This window comes from Diabrotica undecimpunctata, chromosome 6, assembly GCF_040954645.1.
Source record: "Diabrotica undecimpunctata isolate CICGRU chromosome 6, icDiaUnde3, whole genome shotgun sequence".
NCBI lineage: Eukaryota > Metazoa > Arthropoda > Insecta > Coleoptera > Chrysomelidae > Diabrotica > Diabrotica undecimpunctata.
Window position 1 is genome coordinate 20,151,664 of NC_092808.1, and position 26,504 is coordinate 20,178,167.

General features: G+C 32.2%; 2 protein-coding genes across 2 annotated transcripts; one reads left to right on the top strand and one right to left on the bottom strand.

Annotated features, from left to right (window-relative positions):
- Positions 1–847: 847 nt before the first annotated feature.
- On the top strand, positions 848–11,415 carry LOC140443269 (pheromone-binding protein-related protein 6-like). The gene is made up of 6 exons (XM_072534416.1): positions 848–930; positions 1,007–1,132; positions 4,023–4,058; positions 4,547–4,652; positions 7,102–7,163; positions 11,303–11,415. Exons 1-6 carry the CDS (start codon positions 865–867, stop codon positions 11,318–11,320), a joined length of 414 nt encoding a protein of 137 aa, XP_072390517.1. The 5' UTR covers positions 848–864; the 3' UTR covers positions 11,321–11,415.
- Positions 11,416–20,203: 8,788 nt separating this feature from the next.
- LOC140444247 (protein FAM200A-like) lies at positions 20,204–24,042 on the bottom strand. Its single transcript, XM_072535993.1, has 2 exons — positions 24,018–24,042; positions 20,204–20,853 (listed from the first exon to the last, which is right to left on the bottom strand). The coding sequence occupies exons 1-2, from the start codon at positions 24,040–24,042 to the stop codon at positions 20,204–20,206; spliced, it is 675 nt and encodes a 224-aa protein (XP_072392094.1).
- Between the last annotated feature and the right edge of the window lie 2,462 nt (positions 24,043–26,504).

Consider the following 26,504-nt stretch of genomic DNA (forward strand, 5'->3'; position numbering starts at 1 on the left):
AATTTCTGGCGTTTCCGGTTCTAGCGTCGTTTGTTCTTCCTCTGCATAGAGCTTTTTTATGTAGTCAATCCACGTATCCTTTTCTATGTGTTTTGGTTCTATTAGTTCCTTTACCTCCGTTCTTTGACTTCATGAACCGCATAATTTTGCGCAAAACATTATATTTTGTTTGGTGAGCAATAAATAGCAGACAAGATCAATTGTCCACGCCAGTCTTCTATTGATATCTAGGTGGCCTATATATATATATTTAATTCTCTAGTTCTGTTTCTTCATGGTACCTAATACTATTTGTTACTATTATTATAGTCCCGCCATGAGCTTTGCTTGTGGATGTTTAGTAAAGTAGATTTGATAAGTTTAAACCTTAAAATAACTTTGTCATATGTGTTTCTGCAATCAGCATGACGTCAATGTTGCATTAGGAAATAAATGCTTTTACTTCTTCTCTATGGTTGGTCAAACTGTTGGCGTTCTAGACACCAATATTAGAAAATAGATAAGGGCTAAGCAGTGCGTCTTGGTGTAATCCTACTTTGACATGAAATTTATCAGTCTCTCACACATACCTGTCTTAACACGAGTTGTTACTCTCTCATACATGTTTTTTCCAATCTTAATATATTCACCGGGAACTCTTTTTTTATTAAGCGCTCATCACAGAATGTCTCGAGAAACTCTATCATATGCTTTTTCAAGATCAGTGAAAGCCATATGAGCGTCTGTTTCTTTGTAAATCTGTTTGTTTTCAGTAAATTGTTTTAATAGAAATAAAAAGTAATCGCCGCCTATGATCAGTTTTTTTTATCAGTCAAACATATATAAAATAAATTTGCAATTCTAAAAATTTACATTATTTCCAAAATGTTCAGACTGGTAGCTTTATTCTGTGTTGTTGCTCTAGTAGCACATTTTACATCAGCAATAGAGGTAAGCTCCATTCATATATATATATATATATATATATATATATATATATATATATATAAACAAGTCATTGTTTTAGCCAACAGGAGAGCTAGCAAAATTAGCCAAAGATTTACATGTCGCATGTAGCACTAAAGCTAGTATTTCTGAAGAAGAAATTGGAAAGCTAAAGGCAGGAGTATTCACCGGTGATGATAAATCCAAGGTAAGTTAATAATTCAGTAAATATTTTTAGAAAATAAGTATATTTATATTTATTGATATCTGTTTTTCATGCGATCTGCTGGTTGCTGTCATTCAAAAGGTGATATGTAACCACAGAAATGAAGGTCTTTTAATCTGTAATGTTTTAACCATAATTTCAGATTTAATTTCTTTGTTTGTTTCCGGAACATTTTACTTCAGGAAATGCTATCATTTTAATATAATTTCTGTTATATTGGAGAAGGTCTTTTCATTATTATGGACTGTAAAGAGTGTCGAACATTTCATGCATGAAGGCCTTTTCTATCAGGAATATTTCCTGCATTATTTGACCATCACACCACCAGTGCAACCAGTATTACTCTATACCCATTACGTTTTCCTGTATAGGCCAGGATCTCTTATTTAAGGACTTCCCGCCTTTAGGAGGCATGTACCTTATATTGATTAATTATCCCTTTTTATATTTATTACATATTCTGATATTCTGATATTTTTACTACTTTGGTTATTCAAATGCGTTTTTAGTTATAATGTGGGAAAAGACTTAGTGAGAGAGAAAGAAATAGAATTAATGGGAAAAACCCCGTAGTTGGCTGTATACGATCGTTTAAAAAAACACAGAAGTTAAAATACTTCACATTGGTATTGTGGTATAAAAACATATAGTTAAAACTTTATAAAAAGTGTCGTCAAAATTTAAATACTAGCATAACGTTTTCGATCTGAACAGAACATCCTCAGTGCCTTGTGTAATTGTAGCTAACAATAAAGTTATATGTGTGACCTCCTATATGGGTTTACATCATTCCAAATGTTACATTTTGATTATGTTGTGACTTTAGGTCGATGACAATGGATAAATTTTAATCGAAAACGTTATGCTAGTATTTAAATTCTGACGACATTTTTTATAAACTTTTAACTACCTATATGTTTTTATACCACAGTACAAGTGTGAAGTGTTTTAACTTCTGTGTTTTTTTAGAAAGAAATAGGTTTTTGCATTTTTTTCTATACAAGGACTATAGAGTATTGATACCGATTCAAACGCAGAAGGTTTGACTAATTTGTGCTCCAATGCCATACAATAATAATTAAAAGTTTTAATCTTTTGCATATATATATATATATATATATATATATATATATATATATATATATATATGTGTATATAACGACGATAAGAATACAATTCTTTGGTAGGTAACTTTCGGGAAAGCGTCAAGTCAAGGATCGGCTAGAGATGGTATAAGCCAGTTTGGTGTAGAGCTTTATTCTAAATGTAAAATTTTCGTTGATAGGCTGTCACCTTCATCAACACCTAAATGGAAAACTTATTTAGTACAAATGGTGGAAGTTAACATTTAAAATCCTACATTGAAAATGTTCAGTTGGTCCTAGTGGTGAAGAACACTGTCATAAATATGTTAAAAATATTAAACAAATTTTTGTGCTGTATTTGTAAAAATACCCTTTTGTGTTATAATGCATTTATTGAAAATTTTAAATGTATTTTTTAATATTTTTAACATATTTATGACAGTGTTCTTCACCACTAGGACCAACTGAACATTTTCAATGTAGGTTTTTAAATGTTAACTTCCACCATTTGTACTAAATAAGTTTTCCATTTAGGTGCTGATGAAGGTGACAGCCTATCACCGAAAATTTCACATTTAGAATAAAGTTCTACACCAAACTGGCTTATACCATCTCAAGCCGATCCTTGACTTAACGTTTTCCCGAAAGTTACTGCATTGACTGCATCACAAGTACAAATGAGGCTGTAAGAGACAATCAGGTATTTGTAAGTGGCTAAATTATTAGAAATAAACTGCATGAAGTAGGGTTTAATGCTCGAAGACCTGTGAGAGTGCCTCTGTTATCCAGAGGAAATCGTGCTCATCGACTTCAGTGGGCACTTCTTGTTCTTCACGTGCCATATCAGAGTTATCCGACGTTGGCGATCACCTTTGGGAAGGCTTCTCGATCTTCTGCCACATGGAATAATTGTCCTGCATTTGATATCTCAGTCCATTCACGAATGATTTTTAACCAAGCAACCTATTTTGTTAATTTCCAATCCACATTTCCAATGGTTTAGTTTTATTTATACTTGATACTTTTAGTGTCCACACTTCTGCTCCATACAAATCTGGCAATGCTGAACGATCGACCACCGTGCAGGAGGTTTATAAACAGCAAGGCTGTAGTATAATGGTATGGGGTGGCAACACTCTTGGTGAAAGAACCAATCTAGTTTTTCTGGAACGGTTTCTAAATGTAACAGACTACCGCGTTATTATTATTGAACCTATTGTTGTACCCTTTGCATAACAAGCTGGTCTCCAATTTCAATTATTGCACGACAATGACGCATTTGGGGTTGAATGCACGAAATTGAGGTTTTACCATGGCCTGCATAATTACCAGATTTAAACCCAATTGAGCATGTATGGGACATATTGAGCAGACGCGTTTTAAAACAAAATATAGTGTTCAATACAAGACAGCAACTGTTTGAGGGCATTTCAATGGAGCAGAACAGAATACCCCAGGCAATACATTGGCCATCTAATCATGATTGGCGTTACAGATGTAGGACAGTAATCAACAACCGTGGAGGTCATACTCTATACGAACTTAAGCTAAAGACTACTTTGTTGGGAGTTGAGGGGCAATAAATTAGCTTTTTGTTTGACACTTGTTTATAACTTTTTATTAAAAATATTTGAAATAAATTATTTGAAATCCTTCTGTAATCTCACATTTTGTTTTCATCCCCTAGATTATATATATATATATATATATATATATATATATATATATATATATATATATATATATTCCTTTAATAAATTGCTAACCATTTTATTTTTATATTTCAGAATTACCTGTTCTGCATCTACAACGGCGCTAAAGTTGTGAGTATTTTATCTATATTTTGTTTATTACCATAAAATAAGATACTTTATTAATGTAATAAGAAGAAATAATAATACACGAATAAGAAACAAAAACAAAAAAGTACAAAAATGAAATTGATAAAAAAAAGCATAATAAATTGGTTTCAAATAGGAAAATACAATAAGAAGAAACCAGCAGTTAAAAAAAAAACTAGAGAAAAATATGATTATTTGTTTAAACCACGGTTGGAAGACAAGTCCGTGATACAATTCTTGGAAACATTGCAAGATAATCAAGCCAAATACAAAGACTAATTAAAAAAAGGAAAACACGGCAATATTTAATAGACAGTTCTTCCATTTTTAGTTTTCCTAGCTACAAAATATTCTTCTAGAACAAGATGTTGGTGATATGATTACATTGATACTAGTTTTTGTTTTATTTTAACCTATTTTTACTATTATTTAATTGGAGATTGCACATCTTTTAAATTAGATTATTTTAGATTAAAGACGAGGACTTGGATTATGAAATAATTGAAAAACTAGCTCCAGAAGCAATCAAAGCTACGGCACGAGGAGTCCTCAAGGGATGCTTTGACAAGCAAAAGGGTAAGCTTTATAGTAATTGTATTTATATTTATATACTGAGTGACAAAAAAAGGTAAACACCTGGACATATTTATCCAATTTTAACAATTTTCAGTACCCCTTACTAGTAAAATGATTAATTTTTCAGCATGATTCGTCTACTTACTGCACTGCAGATGGTGGTTCAATAATGTATTGAGGATCCACGAGTTCTTATACACTCATGGACACACCTGGGCATCATTCTGGTGAAGTGGTTGATATCCTGTTGGTGTATCTCATTCCTGACTACTACAACTTCGTAAGTAATAGCTGCTAAAGTCTGTGGAGGGTGTTCAAGAGCATACGTCCTATCATGTCCCAGACATGTTTAACTGGAGACAGATCAGACGATCCTGGTGGCCAAGCTAAATGGTTGATGTTCTTTGATCCGTAAAGGATAAATATTTCCTGGCAATATGCGGTCTGGTATTGTCTTGACATATGGCTAAAAAATTGGATTTTGAATGGTGTTTAGCTATGAAATATGATGAGGCTCCACTACTTTCTGAATATATAGCGTCAGGGTGTCATATTGCCTTTGATGGAAATTGATGGTGATCTAGTGGAGGATACACGGGGGGAATTGAGGAAATGTTCACCCCCAAACAAGGTCCAAAAACATAAAAGTATATTAGCTGACATGAAACTTACACCACAGACAGACAAATTTAACTCAATAAACCCGCTAGTTGGGAAAATGAATGGGACTCAATGCATATAAGTTATTATTTATGTCTTTTATGTAGTTTTGGTTTATCTTTTTTATGTCTTTTGGTGTTGATGTTTTATTTGAAGTTCCCCCGTTCCAAGGCAAATTCTAGAACCGCCACTGTGGTGATTTGATACCATCGTGAATCTGAGAAGAAAAAGAAGAAGTTTCCTTTTGATGCTTAGTAATACATTTGAGTTTCTGCAATTAAAGATTTATTAACACATGTTCTATTTACATTATTTACACAAATTACTGAAATTAAAGAAACGACATTGGATGACACTAAATCTTAATGTTTATTGTCATCATCATTCTGGCTTTACAACCCTGTGAGGGTGCTAGCCTCCTCAAGAATTTCTCTCCAGTCGTCCCTATCTATCGCCTTCCTCCGTCAAGCACGTATTCCCATATTTCTCATGTCTTCATCGATGATATCAAGTAACCTTGTTCTGGGTCTTCCTCTTCTTCAATGACCAATGGGTCTATCAAGGAGTGTTTTTCTCTATCCACGTCAGACCTCCTATTTTAATACTCATATGTTTTACGATATCTGGTTCCTGGTATATTCTATAAAGGTCGAAGTTGTATCGTCTTCTCCACATTCCATTGTCATTCACTGCTCAATAGACTCACCTTAGTACTTTTCTTTGGAAACATCCTAACATGTTTTCATTACTTTTTGTTAGAGTCCAGTTCTCTGAACCATATGTTGGGACTGGGCGTATTATTGTTTTGAAAAGTTTTATTTTTGTAATTCTCGATATAATTGTGGATTTAAGGAGATTGAGCCCAAAATAGCATCTGTTAGCCATGCAAATTGTGCGGTAGTATAATTTTCAATGTTAAGGAGCGCTCCCAGGTATACAAATTCGTTCACTGCTTCGATGGTGCAGTTTTCTATAACGAGTGGTCGTGGGATTTGTGGTTGCGTGCTTATTTTAATGCTACACAGGCCTTTCGTCCAGCGTTTTCCGTTCTCCCAATAATATTAATATCATCAGCATAGGTAAGGATTTACACTGATTTATTATATATTGAACCAAGCGTTCTAATTTGTGATATACGTATTACTTTTTCCAGAGCCGGATTGAACAGTATACAGGAGAGAGGGTCTCCTTGGCGCAGCCCGTTATTTGTTTTAAAAGGTTCAGACAGTTCCCCCTGAATTCGTACTCTACATTCAACTTTTTCAAATGCTAGTTTTGTTAAATTTACCAACTGATTTGGCATTCTTAGCTCTTTCTTTGTTTTAGGATTGCAATCTGATGAATTGAACCAGCCTGATATTTTCCTACTATCCATTTTGCATAATTTGGTGCCATACAGCGACATAGTACTAATAGTAAAATATTTTATACGCTGCATTTAGAAGCGTAATTCCTCTGTAGTTAGAGCATTAAAAGATATCTTCTTTTTTGTGAATGGTGCAAAGTATTCCAATATTCCAATCATTGGGGAGGGATTTCTGTGTCCATATTTCTTTTATAAGTTGCTGTAATGCCATTATGGTATCATGGTATATGGTATATTACCATACCATAATGTTTAATATTCCTAACCACAAATAAACTCTTAGACGGTTTTAAATATAAAGATGACATACTTGTCTGTGAATATTTGAATGAGGAAATTATAATTAGTATAATATATATATATATATATATATATATATATATATATATATATATATAAGCTAATGTTGAAATTTTGTTTTAGATTCCAAATTGGTCGACAAATTATATAATATGCAAAAGTGTGTCTTCACTACGAGTCCTACGGTAAATATTAAAAATATTGTAAACAATATTTATATTATATTTTTTCTTCCTTACTGTTTATTACTGAAATCTTCAATGTGAGGATATTGAATATGATGAATTATACAGTGTGTAAAAGCCAAATGGAATAAATTCATTATTTAGGTTACTGTACATATTAATAAAAAATCCCGAAATACGTCAAATTTAAATTATAACTTGACAGTCTTTAACGTGAAAATGCAACCCCTACCTTCAACCCCCTTAGAATGACAGGTACAACCCCCAATTTTTAAAATAGGAAGTATAGGCTTGTGATATATCGTTTGAAAGGTCTTTTAATTCTCCATTCAAAAATGTTGTCGCTTTCAAGTTTATTAAGATTAATTAAGATAAAATAAATTAAAATCATGTGGTTACCGAAATTCGCTACAATACAATCAAAAACTAAAATGTAATGCAAAACGTAATAAAATGTAGAACACGAAAAAGAACTATGAATGTTAATGAAGTAGATGTTCAAAATATTCACCGCGAACGTCTTGGCAACATCCTAATCTCAAATAAAACTGTCTTCTAACATTATTTAACATAACAGGCGTGATCGACCTAATCGCAAGCGCTATTCGTTCTTTTAAGTCATTTAAATCAGAAGGTTTAGTTTTGTACACATGGCTCTTTACATATCCCCATAAAAAGAAATCTAATAATGTAAGATCAGGTGATCGCGCTGGCCATTCAATCGATCCTCGCCTCCCTATGCACCGATTGAGAAATATTTTATCGAGGTACTGCCGGACATTAAGTTGGTAATGTGGTGGTGCTCCATCCTGCTGAAACCATATCGTATTTGCTGGAACTTGAGGGTTTCCTGGATCAGGATATAAATTTGCCAACGTTGGAATGACATCATTTTGAAGTAGTGCCAAATAATTGTTGCGATTCAAGTTGCCCTCAATGAAAAAGGGACCAATGATATTGTTTCCTACAATCCCTGCCCAAACATTAACCTTTTGAGGGTATTGAGTGTGTTCTTCTCTAATCCAGTGAGGATTTTCCGTGGCCCAGTAGCGGCAATTTTGCCGATTAGCATGACCGTTAAGTGAAAAAGTACACTCATCAGAAAACATAACGTCTTCTAATTGGATAATATTGTTATACAACATGTCAATCATTTGCTCACAAAAAAAGTTCTCCTATCAAAATCGTCTTCCATGAGCTCCTGAGTAGGTATCATCTTATAGGGATGCAATTTATTTTCTTTTAATATGTTTACTATCGATGTATGGCTAGCATTGAATGTAGTGGATGCCTGTCTACTCGATGTATGTGGATTTTCCTGAAACTCAAGCAACACATCTAATTTGAGTTCATCACTCAGTGCATTGGCAGCTGCTTTTTTTATCTGCCTTACATGACCAAACTCGCGAAACTGCTTCTCTATTTTACTTATTGTTCCTTGGGATATAGGAGGTAAATTAGGAAATTTCTTATGAAATAGGCGAGTTACTTCCTGTTGTGTTCGGGTGTTATCTCCGTAACCAATCATTTGTAAAACTGTTATTTTATGCATTTCCGTTAATCTAACCATTTTTCAGAATTGAAATGAACGAACTTTTTACTTAAATTAAAATACTGACAACTTAAATAAAACAATTTACTAATGCGTGTTAAAATAACGTTGCCACGGAAATTCTTTAAAGTTTTTTAATGGTTACCATCTAAAAACCACATTGCTATGGTTTTTGTTCACTTTCTCGTTATCAAGACCTAAACGGGAAATAAGTTTTGAGTATATTTTAGCGAATTTCGGTAACCACATGATTTTAATTTATTTTATCGTAATTAATCTTAATAAACTTGAAAGCGACAACATTTTTGAATGGAGAATGAAAAGACCTTTCAAACGATATATCACAAGCCTATACTTCCTATTTTAAAAATTGGGGGTTGTACCTGTCATTCTAAGGGGGTTGAAAGTAGGGGTTGCATTTTCACGTTAAAGAATGTCAAGTTATAATTTAAATTTGACGTGTTTCGGGATTTTTTATAAATATGTACAGTAACCTAAATAATGAATTTATTTTTTTACACACTGTATGAATGGAATTATATACAGCTGGTTCCTAAAAAAACTGATACGACTCTTAAAGCGTATTATGTAGAAAATTGAGCAGTGTATTTTGAAGGATAAATACTTATTATTTACATACTGTCACTGTCACTGCCAAATCTTAAAATTTGTTAGATAACTTATTCTGTTCAACCTCAAAAAATGGCTCCATATGCTAGCAAAGAACTAAAAGCAAGAATTGTAACGAAATTAGAAGATGGTTGGTCACTATCTGCCGTAGCGAACCATTTTAACGTAAGCAGAACACAATTTTTTAATATTAATAAAAGATGGAGAGAACAAGAAACTCTCGAAAGAAAGCAAAGTTCTGGAAGACCAAAAATATCTACCGCTCATAAAGAACGTACGCTTTTGGGGAGATTAGAAGAGAATCCTTTTGAAGATGCGAAAACTGCAGAAATTATGTAACAGTTTCCGGGAAGAAAGACAACAACTTGGAGCAGAATTAAAGCATCGCGTTTTAGGTACCGAACTGCAGCAAAAAACAAGCTCTTATATTTGTTTTAAACCATCAGCTACAAAATCAAGTATAAAATAATTTTATCCTCCAACAAAATAATTGTCCTGTTTACACTGCAAATATAATAAACCAGTGGCTCCAGAATAACAACATCGAAACCTTATCATGGCCCTGCCACAGTCCAGATTTAAACCCAATCGATATTGTTGGGGCGGTTATTATAAAACGGTTGTATCGGCGTAATTTTATACCCCAAAATGCTGAAGAGCTGTGGCACGGTATACAACAGGTTTGGGAAGAGCTCTCTGAAGAAGACAATTTCACAGTTCCTTTCACACAGATGGAGCGAAGACAACAAGCTGTTATCAATGCTGATTTAGATATTACAAAATATTAATTTTATTTTTACATATCTAAATTTAGTATAGTTTTGGTCTTCCAGACCCTCGCTTTCTTTCGAGAGTTTCTTGTTCCCTCCATTTTTTATTAATAGAGAAACTGTGGTTCTGCTTATGCTTGCTGCCTCTGATAGTGCTCAGTTATCTTTTAATTTGGTTACAATTCTTGCTTTAATATATTGTTGAGTTAAGTCGGTCGTTTTATTCCTTAATAATAACAAAAATAATAACAACAACCCTATTTTATGTAAAAACTATCATTTATATACTCTTTATAAAATGCAGGAATTCAAAATAATATCAAAATTTAGACCTTAATAATTATTACAATTTATAAATTAACATATGTAATCGATTGTTTGTTCATTGGAATAACATTCTAATATTCCTTCCATTTTTTTGCTGGGTATTTATGCGTATTCATCAATTTTATCAGTCCCTTTTTATTATTTTCAATCTTTTATTCATTGTAATAGAAAAATAATATATTTTTATTTATAGCTTTATTATCTTTTAATAACTATTTTTTAAAATTATATACTTGTACTAAGTGAATTGTTTTGCAATTAAATTTTAATTATTTTGTACATGATATTCTGAAGCGACTTATTGTTTTAAACAATTCATCTTTTTCTTTGCACACATTTTTTTTTTCATTTTAGAATATATTCACAGCGGGGAGATATAACCAGTGAAGTGATATCCCAATATATTTAAAAAAATGCTAACAATTTCCTCTAATCTGATATTTTATCAATCCATTATGCCATATTTCATCCACTGTTCGACATAGTTTTGTTCTTTGTCTCCTACACTGTTCTTTTTTAAATCACACTCCCTTTTATTACAGATCATCCTTACTCTATTCCTATTTTTTTCCTTAGCAGACTTCTATATTCTCTCTAAAAACACTCACTGCAAGCTGATTTCCGATTATTTCCTTACAAAATGGCACCAACAGTAGGATTAAAATGATGCTTAATATCGATTTTTTATTGAGTTATTATAGTCTCAGTGAGAAATCGAAATGGAAATATCTCATTAGTTGATTTACAGTTAAAACCATAATACCTTTTAAAGAAAAATATGACCTGTTTTTGCTTAACAACTCTAAAGATTTTTGATTTATAAGTACAAATATTTTTTTAAATTGTTTTTTATTTTTTAGCATCATCTTATTTTGTAAGATACCTGGAATCCCTACCTCGGAATTATTTACACTGACGATTCTGTTACAATTTTTGTAAAGATATTATTTTTGTTAATAAAATAGAAAATATATTTTGTATTTTTTTATTATATAGAGCTATGCTTAAACTTGCTTTGCCAACTTGAAATATGGTGTCAAAATTAATGGAATACTGATAAATCCAGCTATATTGAACGATAAATTAAATATATTGCAATGTCTCTTAAAGTCCATTAATACAGTGGGACGAGAAATGGGACTAAAAATTAACAAAATACATGGTATTTAGTCGCTTTCCTTATCAAACTATACAGTTGAAAATAGAGGGACAACCAATACAAAGAGTATTCAATTTTAAATATCTAGGTTGTTATATTACCAAACAATTAGATCCAGATAAAGAGATAAAATGTAGAATTGAGATGGATCGTGCAACTTTTTAAAAAAATGGGATCACTCTTTAACAATATTTCGAAACTTCAAAGTGTCGAAGCATGGACTTTAAAAATATCTACTATTATTTTGAAGGCTTTTGAAAAAATGTAGTTTGTAACGATATATTTTGGAGATTATGGGGGTAGAAACTTGGGGACAGAAACTAAAGGGGTTGAGAAAGGGCAAGAAAAACAAATCGATACGTATGCTAACGGCACTCAGGGGTTAGCTGGAGAGCTGGGGTCGTGGGTAAGTAAATGACAGGGGGGTTGGATTGGGGCAGCTACAAAAAAATGAAATAAAGGGATACTTACATAAATCTCCTGGAACAAAAACGAAACAAGACATGGCAGACAAGGTTACCTCTAGCTATTTTTATTCGGACGCCGCTTCGAAGAAAACTTCCTGCTGGAAAAAGAGAAAATTTCTTCTTCACTAAAATCAAGAATCCGTTCAAGGGTTAGGAGATTTTTTATAATAAACACAAACAAAATAGATCAGAGAAACAGATCAAACGTTTATTTTTGTCTCATACAAACAGTTATCAAAAATACGGATTGCACAAGAAGCATACTAAATAACATAATAACAAAATTAACAAAAACTTACGTGCTTATCTGTTTAAAAAGGAGATTGCTACAAAAATCTTCGAAATGGTTCCTAGGTTATTTATTAATATGGCCAAATTAGATTATTAAAAAATTAAGGATATCCTTGTTTATGAAAATATCTTAAAATTTAACCTTATATATGAAATATCTTTTCTATAACATAATCAAATTAAAATTGTTTTACAACAGCAGATTTAAACCAAAATGTCATGTGTCAACATAACATTGTCAGACTGAATAAATTATGACATTTTGTTGACTATGCCTCTAACAAAAACAAAACTTTAAATATTACAAATTCTTTTACTTTAACGAAAGCAATTATCAATTATCAAAAATAAGGTCTATTTAATTTGGAAAAATTAAAATGTTAATTATTACCTTAATTCACACACTTTGCCACTTAACTTTGAAAAACTTGCTATCTCTGGGATTGGAGCTGCAAGGACAAAACTCTCAACTGGAACAAAAAGGAAACCATTTCCAATACTCAGGAATGAAGATCTGACGTAGATGGGGTTGGATCAAGCAGGCAAACGACAACAAAGCTAATGAGACATCCTATATAATAATTTTCCAAAATTTCTCCAGTTCCGGTGTACTGCACAAATCTTATGATGATTACTCTGTTCTAAACTGCCATTATGCAAAGAGTATTATCACCTTAACCGGTCTTAAGACATTACACACAAAGAAGTGGCTCTGGATTCAAAATCCGCCAAACGTCGTTCTCGTTTGAAATCTCTTGCTTGACTCCTTATCTCTCTTACATTTTAAAAATTCAACGCCAAATAAATTCCCCTTACGTCTCCGGAACCAGTTGTGCCAACAAACTTAAAACAAAAATAATACCCCTCGACACTCGTTCGTACCAACCTTGAAATATTCGCAGCTTTATTACGTTTTAGAAAAATTGAATACCTGACTTGCAATATTTTTTCTAAGAACCTCTTGTTCAACCGGAATATTAGGGGACCCGAATGTAAACAAATCGTTTTCAACCATAAAAACAATTGAATACAAAACTTGATATTTAGAATCTCAACTTAAAATGCCATAATATATTTATCGTTTTAAAATTCCTTTATAAGAGACAAACGCAAATAAACAACTCAGGGGTGTACTACAAAACTTAAAACAGAATTTATATTATTATATAGATATTAAATATTAACAAATTTAAAACGCTACAAGTTGTATAGACGAACATTAAAAATACCGTGGACGGCTAAGTAGACAAATAAAGCAGTTCCCAATAGAGCAGAAGCTACTCGTTCATCAGTAAATCAAATCCAGGAAAATACCGTATCTTGGACATACAGGGTGCAGCAGTAGTGTGAGGAAGTACAGCTACTCATTTGTCGTAAGAGACGCGAGAGAGAATTAATTAGGTAAAAGTTAGAGCAAAGATAAGACCATACTTTAAAAATATTTTCAAATATACAGGGTAACCCATTTTGACAGCATGGAGCAAAGTTATCTTTTAATAGCACACCTTATATATTTTTACATTTTTGAATTCTTCTTGATGTTCTCGTTTTGAAATTTAAATCTTGCACTGTTATGCGAGATAGTTTTAAAGACTATTACGTTTTTTATCAATTTCGCAGCAAAATTATATTATTATCCTGTAGAATTGTAGAGATTTGACATCAAAAAATCTATTTCTGTTCAAAAGATTTTTAATTTAATCTATTATTGTCTAAAATTATTAACATGGCGAAATATTTAATTTTGATATAAAAGGGTTCATTAAACTTAAAATGAGTATTTACAGAGTTTTTTTTAATGGAACAGCCAGTATTTTAGAATTGTAATAAATTGGCATTTTATGGTAGGTACTTTATTATTTCTTAAATATTCCCCATACCCTATACCTAACTGATATAATTTATGTGGTTGTTTGAGCCAAACATTAATTGCATCAAAAAAATATTAAATCAAAAATAATTTTTCAAAAAAAAAATATATATATACACTCAGATGCAAAAAAATCGATCCATTCCTTATTTCTTATTTATTTGAAGTTGTATAATTTTAGAGATATTAAATTACATATGTAAATTTAGGTGTACCCTCGTATACGAGAAATAAAATAATATTTTTAATATTGCTTTTTATATTTCTTAAAACAAATTGGTATTTCAGGTTTTTGTCAAAAAGGGTCTGAAGCAAGTAGATATTTATTGAATGTTGTTTTTAATTTAACAACCATACTAGTGTAGTGATTTTATTTTCAAAACTTGTTATATTTTTATTTAATTATCCTTCGTAAATGTCTCTAACTCCGACAGATGCTGCAAGGGCGGTGACTTTAGTTCAAGATGGTCGTAGTCAATATTATGCAGCTGAAATGTTGGGTGTTAGTCGATCTTCGGTTCAAAGAGCAGTTCGGCGTTTTAGCGACACCAGTAACTTCAGAAGAAGACCAGGATCAGGTCGTAGAAGGGTAACATCCGAAAGAAATGATCGATTTCTGGTCTCATCATGTTTGAGAAATCGGCATCTAACTTCGGTTGAACTGGCAAATCGTCTGAGCGAAGTGAGAAATGTGGATGTAAGCAGATGGACAGTTCGTCGACGACTTGTAGAAGGTAATTTATTATCAAGAAGGTCAGCCCTATCTCCAATACTATCCATAGAACATCGCAGAGCTCGTCTTGCTTTTGCAAGAGAACATGACAACTGGAGTGATGCAGATTGGAGCAATGTATTGTTCTCAGATGAGTCCAGATTTTGTCTGACGGCCGAGAAAGGGTTTGGAGAAGACACGGAGAGCGATATTGTAATATTGCAGAAAGAATAAGTTATCGGGGGGGGGGGGAGCGGCTCCGTTATGGTTTGGGCTGGTATCAGTTCAGAAGCCCATACTGATTTAGTTATTGTAGATAGAGGTTTTATGACTGCTGCAAGATACATAACAAGTATTTTAGATCAGCATGTGGTACCTTTTGCTACTTTCATTGGACCTAATTTTATTTTTATGGACGACAACGCGCGTCCTCACCGTGCTAGAATCGTCAACCAATATATAGAGGAGGTGGGAATTGTCCGTACGAATTGGCCAGCTTACAGTCCCGATCTCAATCCCATAGAACATCTATGGGATATGATGGGAAGACGTCTTTGAGCACGAGTACCCCGTCCAAACAACTTGGCTGAACTTACAGCGGCTCTTCAAGAAATATGGGACCAATTGGATAAATTTGATATCCAGAGGTTAATTACCTCAATGCCTAGACGTGTACAGGCTGTTATAAGGGCCCTTGGGGGAAACACTAGATATTGATTTATTATCAATGTTTTTCTTTTTTTGCACCTGAGTGTATATACTTAATAATCTAGGCAAACCCTTAATTTGTTAATATAAGACATAAAAATACCTAAGTAGTTAAGATTATTGGTGCTAAAATATTATTGAAAACACACCTAAGCTAGACTTTGAGAATTAGACTGTGAAGATAATAGGTATTATTAAAAAGGGATAATCAGAAGTTGGGTGTATACCATATAGTTAAAAACCTCGAAAATCGAAGTAAAACACTTCTGTTGTAATTGGTAAATTTAATTTAAAAATTAAATTTTAAAATCCAAAAGGATCAAGTTCAAAACGTTTTAGACTAATCAGTTCATCTTCGGTAAACCTAAAAGCAAGTAATTCCATTAAATTAATAAAAACCTAAGGTAAAATTTTGACTAATATATATGCAAACATGTAGTTAATTACTTACTTTCTAGTACAGTAAAACCTCGATATAAGGGACTCTATTTAACGGACTTCGGATATAACGGACAAAAAATCCGATCAAATGTAAAAAAAAAATAATAACCTACTGTTATTTTTTATTTATTATATAAATATATTATATAAATATACAGTATTATATATTTCAGTAATTTGTCTTAGTGATGTTTTAGGTACAACTGTATCACTTAGTCGTCTTCTCCAGTCACCAACATTAGATTTGAATCTATAGATAGAGGCCATAGAGGACACTAAATGCATTCATCTAAATAAAAGATCAAATGCTGAATCTGTTTTTAGCAAAGTTTACTATGAATTAAAGGAAATAGCTGAACAACTAGGCATTGAATTGAAGATGCCTTCTATAGTTTCTCATCAAAACTGTCGTTAACACCAACCTGATAACTCTTGCGAAGAATATTTCCGAAGATCTATTTATTTACCCCTTTTAGACAATATCTTATTTAATCTCTCAATAACTGATTTAGAAGAACGACTTTCACCGAAAGTTATGAATCTATTTAATCTAGGAGTTGTTTTACCTAAAACTGATAACACACCAGAAGATAAAGTTGCATTAAAAAAATTGTTGACACCTTCCAGGATATTATTGGACCATCTACTGCATATTCCACAGTAGAACAAGAGTTTTCACTGTGGGTTCAAAAGTGGAAAAGAGTCGTGCACAATAATGGAAAACTTCCTGATTCTATTTTGGAAGTATTAGAAAACTGCGATATTCATATATTAATATTAATTACACTGCCAGTCAGTGCAGCAACACCAGAGCGTAGTTTTTCTACGCTTAAGCGTCTAAAGACTTGGCTTAGAAATAGAACTTCGGAGGAAAGGTTAACTGGTTTACATTTGGTTACACTGGTTCCAATTTGCTAAATTGGATAGGCGCAAAGAATACGTTTTATAAAATTATATAATATTTGCTTATCGTCGGCTTAATCGGCATGGTGCGTAATTCCTTTCATACATATTTTACAGGAGACACAAAAAACGATTTAAAAACGACTTGTATTTACGTTGACCATAGTTATTGTTTTTGTTGATTGGAAAATATCATAAAGGTGGAAAGTATTAGATACTTTTCTAATATTTTAACTTAAATCGCAAGAATTAAAAAAAAATGGAGATACGCAGTTTGCCTTTTTGTATTTTAGCTTAAAAATTGGAGATACTCATTTTTCTTACCATTTAAAATGAAACATTATGCAATAAAAATCAACATAAAAACATGTTTATTCATGAAAGTATAAGAGTTATGAACTTAAAAACTAAAAAGGATGAAAAAGTAGAACATTAAGAAAACTTAAAAACTAAAAAGAATTAACTAATGATGAGGTAAATTATTATAGAAATCGTGATAATCGCTTTCCATGCTCGTCTTAAGTTGTTGGAGGTGTGCATATTTTTCTGCTTGAATTTTTAGTCTTTGTTTGTGTAATGCCGGTATATTATCCGTATTAGTTGTTTGAATGCTGCTTATGTTCAGTCTTATTGGAAGAGTTTGCCAATCTTTCTCTGAATGTCGAAGTTTAAAAAACACTCCATCGTTGGAATATTTCAATGCTTTTAGGTCGATTACCAATTGTCCAGAGATTTTTCCTGGTCTAATGGATTTAAAATATTTCAATTCATCATATTTTTTGAAGAAGTCGTGCATAAGGTATTCAACTCTGTAAGGAGCTTTTTGACATGCTGCTTTGCAGATAAATACGTAATCTGCGGGAATATTGATTTTCTTGTTTCGAATCTTTCTTTCGATAACGAAATGAACGCTGTCCACTTCCATTTGAGTATGGCCCTTATGTAAATATTTCTGTATCACACTTACACCCTTTTCCAGTGCAAAATTAAATAGACCATTTGACAAAGTAATGTTTCGATTTTGATAACCGCAGCCGTCACTCCATAGTATAATGTTAATGTTACTTTGATTTTCTAATTGATGTTCTTTCACATGTCCCTCCAAAAAATGAATTATTATACTTGTAAATTCGTTGCTTGTCAATCCGCCCCCACTCTCATTCCAAAGGTAACAGTAGCCTTGTTTGCGCTTAATGTCAAATAGTGTGAAATTATGGACTATAAGTTTGGTCTTGTAATAAAGCGCATAAACATTAGATTTTGGAGAGAGCAAAACTGATTGAAGATCCATTGTTAAAACTTCATGTTGAGACTCCTTATCTACACTCTTTTCATTTCTTGCTTCATTTTTTAGTGTTATGTGTTCATTGTATTCATCTTTTGTTGAATTGCCTGTTTGATAAGCGACAAATTTGTCGCATAGATCCTTTTTCGGTTGATAAAGTGACAGCCGTTGCTTATCGAATTCCTTATGGAATGTGTCAATTGATACAGGTGTATGATTGTGTGTTTTGCAGTAGTCGTTTCTATAAACTTTATATAAATGGGCTTTAGAGTTCCAACTCCGTTCTAATTATTATATAATTCAATATACACGTGCACACATTGACACTTCGTAACAAACTGATGGATTTACGAAGTTTGCTGACTCAATAGGGCGGGAAAGGAGATACGCCGTTTTCTACTTAAGATATTGCAAGGCAAACAATTTAATCTTGGATTTATGGACTTTTCTAGTGTATGCGTTATAATATTTTCTACTAGATGGCACAAAAATGTAATTTTGTTAAAAAAGTGGAGTTACGCACTTTGTCGATTAAGCCTAATCTTATTTTTATACCTATTTTTAATTACTGAACTTTTATTTACCACTTGTCAATACCGAAAAAAAAAAAATAAAATTTCTCGCACTTGTAGCTTAATATTCCTTCTTCATTACGGAAGGGTGGCTGCAACTATAGCAAATTGATGTCTATCTTGAGCTGTTCTTAGTATCGAATGTGTGCCCATGCATGTCCAGTCTCTTACATTCTTCAGCCAGGAGCATTTTCTTCTTCCTGGACCTCTTTTTCCTTCTACTTTTCCTTCCACTATAAGTAGTAAAAAGTTATATTTTTCTTCTCTGTAAATATGTCCTAGATAACTCATTTTTCTTTTGTTTACAATATTTATTGTATTTTCTGTATTTATTGTAATTCCGAGAGTCTATGTTTCCACTCCGTATAGCAATAAGGAATAAATGAATGTTTTTACAAATTTACATCGGATATCCAAAGATAAGATAGAGTTTATTAGGAATGTTTAATAAATTCAATAATGTTTACACTTACATTAAGTTATTGCATTTAAATTACTTAACTTTGGTTTATACTTATTTATCCTTGGTTTATTCTTGATTTTGTAGTCATAGGATAGGTGGGTTTAAATTAATTGTCTTTAAAATACCTAGTTTAAATTGACAGTCCTTGATTTTTCAGTATTTATTAATTTTCCTTTGGTTTAATGGTCTTGTACACTTGATTTTACTGTCACAGAGTACGTGGGTTAAAATTATTTTTTTTTGGTTTAAGTTTAAGACCTCTTAATGTTGTACCCTTCTTTGCACCCGTAGGGTATTTGGGTTTTAACGACTTCTCATTGGTTTAATATATCGCTTTTAATAATTAATGAGAAAATGGTTACCTTACATGAGGCACAAATCATATCAATCGTTAAGGTGCAAAAATCTAAATCTTATATCAAATTACCCTCAAGACCCCTGACCCCCCTCCCCCGACAAATATTTCTGGGCATCAGCCACTGAAAGGTGCCAAAGTCTAAATCCTATATCAAAATTATCCTCAAGATCCATGACCCCCTCCGAAAAAAAATTTCTGGATCCGCCACTGTCCACAATAATAACTAATCTATTTAAAGCAGCGGTTCCCAACCTTTTTCGGCCTACCGCCCATTTTTCCAAAAACAAAATACTTAACGCCCCCCTTAAAAAACTCTTCCATTCTTAAAATTAGTAACGCACTTTCATTCACAATGGTTTTACCTTTTTTGGGTCAAAGGCTACCTTAAATATGATTCGAGGGCCCCTTAACTAATCCAAGCAACAACAAATTTAAAAAAAATGTTTTATTCAAAAATACAGTATTCATGTATTGATCAAACTTTAACTTAAATACATATCATAAAAAACAATATAATAATAATATAACATTTTTAATGAGAAGGCTGAGCTTGATGTAATGATAGTAATCTGTCAATATTTGGTTCCATACTTGTCATCAGCAATCTTAAATCACCGCGCTCCACTATGGATAGTCTATTTCTCTTCTTTGTTAATAAATTGCTGACTATGCTAAATCCTCTTTCGGCTAAATACGATGAAGGAAAGGCAATGAAAAACTTCTTTGATGCAGCCCATAAAGCTGGATATAATACTGAAATTTGACATTGCAGCCAAAATTCTTGATATCCATTTTTAAATTTCACTTTTAACTCTTCATTTGTTGACAATTCTATCAATTCCTCCTGTAGTGATAATTCTGCTGTTTCTAAACTTGAGAACGGTTCTAGCACCCAATCTGGAATAATCAGACCAAGGATATCCTGAAATCTATTCCTAAAATCTTCTTGAAGTGCTTCCAAGTGCTGGCAATATACCAGAATGTCTTCATCATTTGTCTCCACAGAGGAAAGATTTTGAAACGGATGAAATTGTCTCCGACTCAAATTTTGCCCATACAAATTAAGTTTTGACACGAACGAGGAAATAGTTCCTTTTGCTTTGATCAAATTCAAATTATCACCTTGTAGCTGTAGGTTTGTTTCATTAAATTTATCGTATAAATCAGTTAAATAAGCAATATCTGTTCCTCAACGCCCCCCAAATTTTCCTTGGACCCAAAAAGCCCCCTTATCTCTCTTCAACGCCCACCGGTGGGCGGTACCGCCCCCGTTGGGAACCACTGATTTAAAGCATCAGTTAATAAAATAATTATCGCATGAATGATCGCCAATATTCAAAACGAATAGGCATCAAAAGAACAAGAAAATCTATAACGTAATTTTTCTATTAATTTAACTGTTATTACAGAAGTATTTTTGTTTCCTATATTAGAAGTATTGTTAAGATATTTAGGCAATGATTTCTTCCTTATTAAAAAGCAAACTGTTCCAAACAAAACCATCAATTAACGTCATGATGACTAGTAATAATCAGATTACATAATTTTTTTTTATAATTCTTTAAGCAATTCATCATTCAGAAGATCATACCTCATCGAATACTATTTTTTATTTATTTATTTTTGAAGAATAAGAAACAATCTCTTCTTAGTAACATTAAACAACTTCCGTATGCAAACTGTTAAAAAAAACTCCTAATTTTACGTAGCGATAACCTTGCATGTTTAAATTGTTAAAAAATGTTTTGTTGCCTTAGGCTATTTTTGGTAAAGGTACACCTGGGGAGTAAAAATATTATTTTATTTACCAAAATAAATAACTTAGGAATATCATTGATCAATTAAAAATACTGACATACAATCAGGAGCAAAAAAAAAAAAACGCAACAGACAAATATTTTCCAAAATTTAACGAGTATTTTTTATTTTAATTTTAGTAAAATTTTTTCTTTGATTATTTTTGTACAAAATAAACAGAAAAAGAGATTCTTCAAGGACAATGTGTCTAGTAAAGTTTCTCTAGATCAAGAAGTAACCAGTGTGTTGGTAGGTTTTCTCGATAACTCGTTGAAGACCAAATCTGTTGTCTATGCATGATCTTTTTTGCTCTTCTATATTATCGCATTCTAATTCTACCCTGTTCCTCAATATTCGACCGTACAACCTCCCCATCGCACTGGACCGTTATTTATTTATAGTTAGAACATAACCAGTCGTCTGGGATACCTTCTCCTTTTTCTTAATTTCTTCTCCATTTTTATGTACAGAGTGTTTTATTAATAATTGGAAATATTTCAACTGTAGATTCCTGAGATCAAAATATTAAGATTTAATCCAAATAACTTAAAGAAAATGTGGCTCCTTACTGAGTTAAAGGGTGTTTAATTTAAAAATTTAAAAACTATTTGTACCCAGTACTTTAAAACTATTTGACATATCCTTGTCATACTTGGCAGGAAGTAAAGGTACTTAATGAACTAAATTATGTTAAATAAACGTTTCTGGCTTCGACCAGAGGCGTACGACAGGCGAAAGTGAAAGGCTAGTGTCGTATAATCCCAAATTATATGCCACTGGCAGATTTGCTATTTTACCGCAATTTTTAGGCTTTCCAATACATTTTATGTAAATAATATGCTTATCATTCGGAACGATAAAGTCAATATTTTTCGAGATATTTGAAATTAAATGAAGTGATGTCGCACAGTTATTATTTTGATTAATGTATTAATTATGTCGGTGATTTGGGTCATTTGGGTTATTTATTGAAATTTCTTGAAATAAATCGCTGCATTCAACATTTAAAAACAAACTGTGCTTCTAAAAAGAATTATTTGTTATAATCTAAATAAAAGGAAAATTTTAATAACACGAAAATATCAAAAAACCCATTTTAACTAAACCTCTTATAACAAATATGCAATGTGAAGCCCATTTACCTTCAAAAAGCTTATGAGTGCTTTCATTAAACGATTTTCTAACTTTAAAAAATATATTTGACTAATTGGTAATAAAATTAGCGGAATATTTGTTACCATAGTGATTAACATGTATTTAATTCTTATGAGTGTACCAGTGATTTCATATACCCCCAGATATAAAAATCCAAGTGATTACATCATGTTCTAGACGGCTACGAAACTTCACCACCTCTACCAATACAACGATGAGGAAATTGCTGATTTAGATAGTTTCGTACTATTAAAGGGCAATACGAATTGACCATAATACGAATAGACCATAATACGAATAGACCAACAAAAATCGAAAGAAATACCTATAAATCGTGGAGTAAGACAATGATGTATGCTTTTCCCTTTACTTTTTAATATGTATTCAGAATAATTGTTTAAAGAGGAATTAGAAAACGTAAATGAAGGCACATTTATTAACGGAGCACTTCTGAATAATCTTAGATACGCAGATGACACAATACTCCTTGAGGACAGCAGAGAAGGACTACAGATCTTGGTTGATCGCATTACCCAATACTGTGAAGAGTATGGAATGGCACTGAATACAAATAAAACAAAAATCATGGTGGTAAGCAAGCACAAGATTGAGGAAGACAGTGTTTAAACTAAAGGAAAACTTTTAGGCAGGGTGCACAGATATCAGTACTTATGTTGCGAACTAAATGAAGAATGGGGGGATAGAAGTATGGAAATAAAACGGCGTATTGAGATAGCTAGAAGTGCTTTTAATAAGATGAAAGCAATATTATGCAATGGAAAACTCAACATCGAAATTAGAACTAGAGTATTGAGATGCTATGTGTTCTCTGTCCTGTTGTATGGAGTTGAGGCCTGGACAATTACAAAGGCGACAGAGAAAAAACTCATTTTGAAATGTGGTGTTATCGAAGAATCTGAAAAATATCTTGGACACAACACATAACAAATGCGGAAACGCTACGAAGAATGAAAAAAGATAAAGAAATACTCAACACTATAAAGAAAAGAAAAATGAGCTACTTTGGTTACATACTAAGAAACGAGAAATACGAATTGATGCGGCTGGTCATACAAGGGAAGGTGGAAGGCAAAAGAGGACAGGGGAGAAGACGCATGTCTGGCTGAAGAATCTGAGACAATGGAGTGGGAAAACGTCAATTGAACTTTTCAGAACGGCTACAGATAGAGTCAAATGGGCCATGATGATTGCCAATGTTCTTAGGGATGGGGCACGTTCAGAAGAAGAAAGGACAATGAGGTGGAGCTCCATCCTGCATGAACCACATATCTCTTCTTTTATTAAGTGGCAAATCTTCTAGATCGTCGAAAAGTGTAGTTTGTAAGTCTGGTAATTCATAAGGACCCAACAAACTATCTGCAAATATACCTCACCATACATTAATCTTAAATTATTCATGTTGAAAATGTGACTCTCGAGAAGTGGATGGGGATTTTCAATATCCCAACCTTGGTTGTTTTTCCAGTTAAATACTCCTCTATGTGTAAATGTATTCCCGTAAAAAGACTTTTTCAATAAAATTAGAATGTTGATTTTTTTATTATCGTCCAGAATGTTTTTAAATAGCGATTCAAATTTTATTTGCATAGTAAATGGAGTACTGGGTGCAAATAGTTTTTAAATTATTAATTAAAACACCCTGTAACTCAGTAAGGAGCTACATTTTACTTAAACTTGAATATTTTAAGCCCAAGAATCTACAGTTAAAGTATTTCCAATTATTAATGAAACACCACATTAATAAAAACATTATCCGTTTTCGAGACAAGCTGCAACAAAACATAAACACGCTTATGCACGTGATAGGAATTTGAAGATCTGTTGTACAGAGTTGTAGTCTATTAGTAGTGTATTGTAGTCTATTAAATAATGTGCCACCTTAGTTATTCCTATTTCGTCTCATCATTCTAGTTTAAGTTAAAAAATGTAGCAGAAAGGAGTCCAATCTCTCTCACTCTAATCTTAACTCGGAATACTCCCAGTATCCTTTCATCTATTTTTACAACAGTTTTGGTATTTGCTAGTTTCGTTCATGCAATAAGATCGATGAAAACCAGTAAATCTCCAGGTTCAGACCAAATATTATTGATTAGGATTAGGAGGAGGATTAGAGGATGCCTTGGTTGAGGAATTTAAGAAAATGGTTCTTGGTATGGAAAAATCTTCACAGTTTAAAATTGCAAGTGAAGAGAATTTTAAAATGGCTTTATTTTATTATATGTAATTATAGATGATACGTAATATAAAATATAAAGTCAATAATAGCAATATAAAAGACGAATATAAAAATGGTTTTATGACGAATGAAAGAACAAGAACCGACGAAACTACCGATCAGAAACGAACAGGTGAAAAGCTTGTTATTGTCTGTGTACCGCCTAAAGTAAAAAAAAAAACAGTAGAGAAACTACAAAACAATAAGAGCTTAGGAATAAACGAAGTAGCAGTTGAAATGTTTAAACATGGAGGACCAATACTAATTGAGCCATTGCAAAAGTTGCTAAAAGAAACATGGGAACTAAAACATGTATCGAAAAAATGAATCGAAGCGACACTTGGACTATGTACAGTTCAAAAAGACGATAAAAGTTTAGGCCACAACCACAGGGGAAGAGTGCTAATAAATGTTGCATATATAAAATACTTGTAGTATATATAAAAATAAAATACCTTAAAAAATAGATAAAGAAATTGGAGAATATCAATGTAATAATGATGACATAAATAAATTGACACTACGACAAACAGAGAAATATTGTCGAAATACACGGAAAGGAAAGAAATAAATTTAAAGTCAGTAAGGGGTGCGACAAGGGGACCCACTGGCGTTACTGTTATTTGGTATATTTCGCGAAGTTATAGTCATAAAAGCCGAAATCAACGGGAGATGACTTATTTAACAAAAACACCAATACCTAGCATTCGCATTTGACATAGTACTGATATCTAGAAGTAAGCAAGAACTAAACGAAATAACAAAAAAATCAGAAGCAACAAAGATATATGTATATATATATGTATATATATATATATATATATATATATATATATATATATATAAATGAAACAAAGACCAAATATATGGAACGGACAAAATGAGAATACATACGAGGATAATATTTGATAATAATCACAAAAAAAACATGTTAATTAGAAGAATTACGAATTGTTTACGGCAATTCGAAACATATTAGAGGATGTCTCTTGATACCATTTTTGGAGATTTCGGAGCCAGGATGTTCTTCCTCGGCCTGGATCGCTTCTTCCAGCGATCTTCCCCTTTATTATAAGTTGCAGACGGTTATAATTCTCTGGGTGTCTCATTACATGACCAAAATATTGTAACTCTTGAAGTTTTGTTGTGTTTGTTCTTTCTGTAATCTTTTTCATTCGGTGTAAAACTATTTTATTTACTGGTGGATCAGCAATATTCACCAGTAAATCCACATCTCAAAGGCCTCAAGTTTTTTCATTAGTGTTGCTTTAAGAGTCCAGCTCTTCATGCCATACAGCAATGTGGAGAATATGTAGCAGCTTATTAATCTAGTTTTAATGTTTAATGTAATATCTCTATTAATAAGAATTTTCTTTAGTTTATATAAGGCGGCTCTGGCTTTTTCAATGCGTAGTCGTATTTCTGGAATATACAAGAATATACAAGACAGTTATATATATATATATATATATATATATATATATATATATATATATATATATATATATATATATATATATATATATATATATATATATATATATATAAAACATAAATGATAAACAACTCCGAGCAAATCATGCTCCAAGTGGTGGAAACAAAAGTCATTAGAAAAATATTAGAAAGGTAGGCCGAAAACTAGGTG